We start from the raw sequence: 8,441 nt of genomic DNA, 5'->3' as shown, positions 1-8,441 counted from the left end.
TAATTTAAATCTATAATTATTTAAACATTGGTTTGAATCAATAATCAAAAATTATAATTTTTTCTTGATTAAGAAAAAAGGGGAAGGCACCAGATTTTAAAGAACACAAAGTCCTGCTTAGCTAGTATTGTACAGTATATTTAAATAACCCTGCAGGGAATTTAGGAAGTAAAAGTGTCAGTTGTTTGGCACACATAGATGGCAACTGTGAGATATTAAAGGAAAACAGCAGGGAAGATTAAAGATTAAAATAAGATCAAAAACATTTGACCCTTGTGACAACAGTGAAGTATTTTTTTATTTCTGTAGGGAGACATAAACTAAGCCACTTTATACTCCCACTTTATACCACTTTATACCTCTCACTTCTGTTGGGAGGTATAAAGTTTTATCAACAGTTAAGCCACCAGGCTGTCAGTTTACTGCACAGTGTGCTGCAATACAGTTTTCACGCATTTCCGATCCACCGATATGTCAGTTTTATTGTGCTGTTCGAAAAATAGACATACTGCATGTAGACACTGATTTATATGTGTTCTTTATCCGATCTGTTCGCAAATAAGGGTAGCATCGTTTTTTATTTAGTGGGATGATCCACTGTTACATCAGGAAAGACTTCAAGTTTGATATATAGCAGAAAAAAAATATCCATTATGGATTAGAGTTTGTAATGCAGCAGGAAACAGCATAACATTACAAACCAGCACTGCCTGTTAAAGTCCTGGCCGCACTAGAAGGTTTGTCCGTAATGGCTTGTTTAACAGCTTGGCTTTTCTTCATGTACTGAAGGCCCGCAGCTCAGTGGCTGTGTATCTTGAAAATGAAATGCCTTGCTTATTACTAGGTTGGGTTTTTTTGTAGTTACAGCTATGCTTCTGTGTTGCATCTGAGAGTAAATGTGTTAAAATGACACCAGGACTTAGTAGAAAGAAGATTGGAGGTAATTAGAATAATATTGAAAAGGTCAACTTACATTGACAATAGTAGTCAGCATAGCAAATCAACATCTTATAGAGTAAATATACAAGCTGTGCTGCAAGAATTTGATGATGAGATATGGTTTAAAAAAAACTGAAGCTTGTATCTTGGACAGTAGAATTGTTCTAACCAAGTACAGATTTTTTTTACAGTACAGGTTTGTTTATAATGATGAAACAAAAGATACATGTTAAGAAAAACAAACAAAAACAAGCTTTTAAAGTGGTAGGGTAGGATTACAGTAATTGTAATAAATATATGTACAACACATGAGGACACAGTGTGTTAAAAAGCAGAAAAACATGGCCGTTACCAGCTTATTGTGCTTCTAAGTTACAGTTACAGTGTGAATTCTTGTATAGCATAAAGGAATGAATAAAACAGGAACCGTCTTAATAATCGCTCCTTCAGTTTCACATCCAGTACATAAGCAAATTCTCTATAGTGTAAAAAATGTGGTCCTGGAATTTAACAGCTCTCCGGTGTTAAACATTGCTGACTGTGATATAAATTATTGAGTTTCAAATTTTGTGTGTGATAGTAGGAAGGCATTTATTGAATCTCTTTAATTCATCCATTAGTGCTGTCAGATACAATGTTGCTGCGATCCCATTGGAGAGCTGAACGTGCTCTCATCTTCCCTCCGTTATGTAACCTGTGTGTCACATTGTCTCTCTCGATGCACCCATCTTCATTTTCATGAGTAGCACTGACTCATGTCTGGTAGCTATTAGCATTTTGATTCAAAACAGCGTCTGCTCTGATGGATCTGTGTGTGTCTATGAGCCTTTTGTCACAGGGTGAAAAGGAAACAATGGAAAGGAAAAGGTGGGTAAGCCAGTGTTTAGGTATTAAAAACTTAAAAATAAAGATAGAAGACATGATGAATGTCTTATTTGCTGTATGTTGGAAGTAATCTGACATATCATTGCTGTTCTGCATGCTCTGTCTGGTTCAATGTAACTTTCATCAGCCTGTCTGCTCTTGTGTATTGATTCTGTCTGAAGATTTACTGAAGGAAACAAGGTCACTGGCCTAATAAGACAGAAGATAGACACAGAATCTCCCCATACTGTCTCTTCTAATCTGCATTTATGTCTAATCTGTTAGGACACTGTGAACCTTTAGAAAGGTTAAGACCTTTGAGTTACTACTTTATCAGAAAGGGAAAAAAAAGGTATTATAAAACGATGTCGTGCTTTGTCAGCCTGGATGAACGTTTCAGGTAAATATAGTACATTTACACTTTTAACAGCTAATAATTCCAAACATGCACTCATCCTGATGGTCACTAGTCAGAGGTAATGAGTGTTAAGTGGTACATTTGATCATTTCTGGGAATGGGGGACAAAAATTTCAAATATGCCACTTGCTGCCCATCGCCCTCCAGCAGTAACATCATTGCCTTTTACAAAAGTAAGAATTCTCTCAACAGTAAACAAACAGAAAACACGCTCTGTGGAAATTACTGCACTGTGTCACTATTCTGCCGATGTCTTTTCCAGTGAAATTTAAAAAAAAATGTTTTCTTAATATTAAAGTTTCATAACATCTGATAAATAAATCCCCTATATTTTGTTCATCCTTTCTAAGTTTTTAAAATCTCATTTTAATGTCAAACAAAATAAGATGAGGAAGCAATACTATTTGTTATGTAAGCTGACCTTTTAAAAAGATAAACTGCACACATGGATCGACATACACACACCGGTCCTCTTACAACTTTCACTTTATGCCTTGATCTTAGCCTTGATCAGGGCTCTGACTTTGTGGTCACTGGCTGGATGTTCTGAACTTTGGTAAGTGTGACTGGCACCTTTCCTTCTCCGGGAGTTGGTGCTCTCATTATTGGAGTACCTGTGGCATAAGCAGTTACTGTGATTTAGATATTCATATTCATATACAAACGCAGAGCCATTTCAACAACCTTTACATTTATTCTGCTTACATTAATTTGAACGTGTTATACTGGGAAAGAAGAGAATGAAAACTTACCAACTGTTGCTTGCAGATCTGCCAACCTCTCCTTAAACTTCTGTTGCAGAAACAATTCTTCTTTGGAGTAGCTTTTGGCAAAGGCAGACAGCAGGAGACCCACAGCCATGGAGGTGCCTCCCACACAGAACAGCACTGCACCAGTCAGCTTACAAACATCCAGTGCACGGTTGAAACTGACGGCATGGCTGTTACAAGAACAGTTCAAAGCAATCATTTATTTGCCACCAAGTCTTTTTGTTCAATATTTATACAACTATTTAGAGTTATTTCTAAATTTAAACATATGCATGTCCTACTAGAACACTGTTCTTGGACATTATTGTCAAGACTAAGAAGTAACACTTCAAATAAAGTTCATGATCTGTTAATTGTAAGTCTATGTAACCTTTACTATTTCAGAATAGCAAAGGTTACCTAAATTCTTTCCCACTCGTACGTTGTACTGTTTCTATACCTGTCAACAAAGAGTAGATCATCTTCACCAAATGCTTCAATCTTGGCTGGAGTGGCATAACCTACCAAAACAACAATGAGGCCCGCAAACAAGATCAAGGTACCGAACGCGAGACAGACCTGTGAAAAGAAAAAGTCAAAAAACAACGAAAGTCAAAAACATATATTGTTATAGTTGTAAATAATTTGGTTAATTTGGTTTATTTTCAGTTCCATTATATTGGTGTCGTTTTGAACAAGCTAAGGGTTAATCTGACCTTCCAGAGTAAAGAGCTCCACCTGCTAGGCAATCTCTGAATCTGAAAATCTTCATCACGTTCCCAGATAGAAGCTGTGCAGTCCTCATAAAACTGGATAAGGAATCAAAGAAAAGTACAGGCATTCTTAAAATTCACATCTTGAACCTAAACCTACAAGAAATGAAGGTTTGGTGATTTTGTGCTTTTATCCGTTTGTGAGTTTCATAGGAGACGTCTTACTTTGTGTGGGTGCTGAGTCTGGTTACACTGTTACCTGGTGTAGGTAGGAGCGGACGCCATACTGCTGGTAGTTCCCACCGGTTTGAACTTGCTCACTATATTCTGACCCACAGATCTCTGAGCAAGAAGTCATCCTTCACATCTGTCTACCTGAGAACACACATAAAAAACACACATCTCCAATAACCTTTAAGCCTGATTTAATTCAAGAGATCTGGGAGGAAACTAAACTCTTGCACCTCTTCTTAATTATATAATGTACATATCTCCCAATATTGGAAACCTCATTTCAATGGGGGAAAATCTAGCTCAAAAACTTCTCGATTCAGCAAGGCAAGAAAAAAAAATGACAGTCAAAAGGAAAGTGTGGGTTTAAATATAATGGGATGTATCTTCATATTCAAAGATTTAGACTTACCGTGAAAGCAGCCTGATATCAGTGGCATTACTAAAGCCTAATAGTACAGCCTTCTGCTCACCACAGCCAAAGCCGCATGGGTGAGGCTATTTCTGTTTTTATACATCATACTTGCAGTAGGAGTTAAAAAAGGCAGTTTGTTTATTTTATTTTTTGTTGTTGTTTGCATACACAGTTTCTGGACAAACTGTTTAAACGCATAATTGCATACACATGTGCAGTACATTTATGCTTTTGTACACATAAGCATGTAGTCACTGTTGTTATGTAACAATGTACTGAAGGAATGGGTGCCATAGGGCATTGAGTTTAATGATGCATTCTGCTTGTCTGCTGTTATAAAATAAAGCGTGACATATTACTCTTTGGATCCAATAATGTTTCAGCTAAATGCAGAGGGTGCTGACATACATAGAAAAATCTTTTTTGTAATGTTTAAAGAAAAACTATTAACAAACATAACTGCATATTGGACTTTGCCTCAACAGTGAAATATGTGAAATATGTAACTATTAGGTGTTAGTTAAAAACTAATAATATCTGTGACCATATGTGAATAGATTTTATGAACATTAATCCCCTACTGACTGAGAGCTAACTGCATTGCACAGTTCTGCTCTGTACAAACCAATTATGCTTCATGTTTTTGTTAGCTAATACTAAATCGACTATTTCTGCTGGACTGAATTACAATAAGAAAAGGGTTTAATTGTGGGAAGGAAATATTGAGTCCATATATGTTAAAATGTGATCATGCTCTTTCCAGTAAGACACTGGTATACAATGCATTGTGGTTGGAATAATGAAAAAAAAAAACTAAGTGTCTAACCTCATAAGAAAACCACTGGCCTGATATTGTAAAACTCATCAGTTAGATGTCAGACATAATAGTACATGAAATTACATACCTCTTGTAGCTGGAACCACATTATACCAAACTAGCGAGTAAATTATTTACAATATTATTATTAAAAAAAAACATTATTTTTTTTAATTAAATTCAATTTCTTTATTGTCCCACAAGGGGAAATTAGTTTAGTTTAGCAGCAGGATATAAATAAACAGAACAATACTATAAAATAATAATGACAATAATAATAGTATATAATAATATATAATAATCATCTATATAAATTCATAGTTAATTACACATTACTAAATAACTAAATTACTAAATAACTTCACTTTTAACTAATTAGTAATCTTATATAATATGTTTTTTTTCCATCAGTTTCTATGATATCAAATTTAAAAAATCATTAATAATATAGTATTGTGCATTACATCATAGTCAATGTCAGACGATAACACCTCACACACATCAGCACACATTGCATTTTATAAAACATATTGGTTGTTTGTTTGTTAGTTTGGTTTTAATCATTCCTAGACACTATCATTCTTAGGTAATAATGGTTTATTTGCTGATCAGTGATCCAAACCTCTTGTGAAGGACCTCTTGCTCACATTTGCATGCACTGGACATTTATAATATGCAGGGTTAATGGCGTAAACCACAACATTAAGCTGCCCAAACCTAACCATCTAGCGAAGAAAACGTTAACAGTAATTGAAACAGATTGTGATCTTAATGTTCAAACTCCTGTTACACTTCACATATATTATAAACCTGATGTTCACCTTTGTAATAGTCATTCAAATAATGTTAATAGAGGCAGTAAACAATATTATCAGTCATAATCTGAAGCTTTACAGTTAATATCTAAACAACATTTTTAAATGAAAGTTCTACAGCCAAATTATATGTGGATGAGTTGTAGAGTAAATCATATTAAATCAATTTACTAATGCAAAGTGTACAGTGATAGTGCAATATGAAAGAGTCCTACAGGAGGAAATTTGAGTGGACATGTCAAGTATTTTTTAACCTCCAACCCACAGTGCTATTAATATGGTTACACAACTCTAGTTTAAACTGTCGGTTTGCTTATTTTTACTTAGCTTTTATAGTTACCATTACATAATCAGTGGACCTGATGATGTTTATACTTTTGTCTGTTTTATTTATGTACTCCATAGTCACAAAATAGTTCAAAAAGTTTTTAATTGGCGTAAACTAACCATATGACAAATACCAACAAAGGGTTAGTTCACTTTGTCTTCATTGTTGTAATTATAAGTAAGTAGATAAAGGACACATTCTCTCTCTGTACAAACAACAGCTCTCATGTTGCTACTCTACCCAGCCAGTGCCTCTTATCTGAAATGCTGCATACAGATGAGGCACACTCTTCCCTAGTACGTTTACCTTTGTCACACACAGCTTAATTGTACAAAGTACAGAAGAATATTTATATTGTACTCATATATCATGTACCTGAAAAATGAACAATAAAAGCTTGAGTTTGCTGACTGACTGTTAGTTTTAATTTTCTGTTTTTTTAGTTGTTGAGTCAACAACAAGGTGTAATTCAAATTTAATTCAGTCTGTTAACTTTAATGGGAACTTGTTATAATAGCTTTTAAGAAAACAAACATTTTTAATTAGAATGGCTTGAATAACTTTAAACAACATCCAATCTTTAACTAATCTTCAATCAGCTGTTGTGTGTTTCCTTTCTACAACAGATAAAACAAGACATAAAAATAAAAGTAAATCAAACACAAACATTTTAACCCATCTCGGTTAAAAATCAGAGCTGTTAGGACAAATCAAACCGGAATGTCTTGATATAACGGTCCAAACATATCAGCACCACTGACCGTGGTGCTGAAAATCATTCAGCCTTAACCCAGCAGGAAAACACACAGACGTAATATGTGACGCCAGTCTGAAAATAGACTTCATCCACTCGCCCTCCCAACCCCCTATGAGATTGAGACCCACTGCACCGTTGAAGCTTAACCTTGCAAATGTGGACTTCACGTAAAAAAACAACACAAAAAACGTCCAAATCAAGTTGGCTGATATTGTAACCACTTGAGAAAAAGTAGCTAATCCTTTAGCATGAAATGACATACGCCGAAGAAACGTATTGGAGAAACGTTGTTCCATGTCATTAAGACAGCAACGCCCGAAACGAGTTTAAAGTAAGACAGAAATACTCGACATAGAAAAAATGAGATACAAATGAATGCACGGTGATTAAAACAAACATTACTTTGACATTGTCAACACGGAAGCTTCTTCCAGATGTGCAGCGGTGCATGGAGGACACGACTGAAGGAGTCTTCTTAGAAAATGTGAGTTCTCGGTGTGCTACTAACAAAAACAACAACCCGCACCGATGCTACAGCACTATCCCCATATTTCCAAATAATAATAATAATGATGATGATAAATCGCCATTTACCTGTCATTACCAGCTCGGAGAGTGATCATTCGCTGCTCTTCCCTTAGCCGGGTCCCATCACTCTACAGTCACCCCTCTCTCTCTGTCGATGATTCACATTTTCACGCTGTCTACTGCGCAGGCGTTCCATCCATGACAGTATATGATTCAGTAACGATTATAAATAACCAGGCAGGAGGGATGGAAGGATTAGAAAAAAAGAATTTCATTCATAATTTTACAGATAGATAGATAGATAGATAGATAGATAGATAGATAGATAGATTTCAAGGGGAACAAGTCAGAACAAAGTCAGAGAACATGCAATGGTACAGAGTGACGTAAAACATATATTTTTTTTCTGGTCACATTCCAGAGCTCTCTATTTTTAGCTCACTTGGTGACATAAATGGCTGAAGGAAGTGTTAGTCACCATATCAGCAATCATCATGAAGGAGGTGGAATCTAAAAGAGCAAACTATATTGCGCCTCAGAAATAAAGTCCATGCGGAATAAAGAAAGAATAAGAATGGCAGACTTAGTTCCCCATTTGCCTTGCTCATGCCTTGCTTTAATAATGTAATTGACATTTTTATTTCAGCTTTTAGAAAAATGTTAGCTTTTTTTGATACAGGCTTTGGAATTTAAGTTGTATAAAGAAAACCTGTCACTGTTTGTTTTGTTGACTTGGTTGTGGAGAAAGACAGAACAGGTTTAATAAAATTTGTCTTTTATTGGTCAAAAGGCGTAATTGTAAGTGACTGGAGCAGAAAAACAACAGGAGAACAAACAAGGGCTGGACCATTCAAATTTTAAAGAGTG

At 35.3% G+C, this 8,441-nt stretch overlaps 1 protein-coding gene across 1 annotated transcript; it reads right to left on the bottom strand.

Annotated features, from left to right (window-relative positions):
• Positions 1-277: 277 nt before the first annotated feature.
• Positions 278-7,747, bottom strand: nrsn1 (neurensin 1). Its single transcript, XM_082552275.1, has 6 exons — positions 7,641-7,747; positions 3,943-4,058; positions 3,687-3,779; positions 3,431-3,549; positions 2,974-3,161; positions 278-2,835 (listed from the first exon to the last, which is right to left on the bottom strand). The coding sequence occupies exons 2-6, from the start codon at positions 4,039-4,041 to the stop codon at positions 2,732-2,734; spliced, it is 603 nt and encodes a 200-aa protein (XP_082408401.1). The 5' UTR covers positions 4,042-4,058; positions 7,641-7,747; the 3' UTR covers positions 278-2,731.
• Between the last annotated feature and the right edge of the window lie 694 nt (positions 7,748-8,441).

This window comes from Aulonocara stuartgranti (assembly GCF_965226115.1).
Source record: "Aulonocara stuartgranti genome assembly, chromosome: 11".
NCBI lineage: Eukaryota > Metazoa > Chordata > Actinopteri > Cichliformes > Cichlidae > Aulonocara > Aulonocara stuartgranti.
This window is presented reverse-complemented; position numbering and strand designations above follow the sequence as displayed.

Coding starts and splice junctions, on each gene's coding strand:
- nrsn1 (XM_082552275.1), bottom strand. CDS start 4,041: ATGACTTCTTGCTCAGAGATCTGTGGGTCAGAATATAGTGAGCAAGTT. Junction 3,550..3,686: donor GGAGCTCTTTACTCTGGAAG/GTCAGATTAACC, acceptor TTCTTTTCACAG/GTCTGTCTCGCGTTCGGTAC. Junction 2,836..2,973: donor AGATCTGCAAGCAACAGTTG/GTAAGTTTTCAT, acceptor CTTATGCCACAG/GTACTCCAATAATGAGAGCA.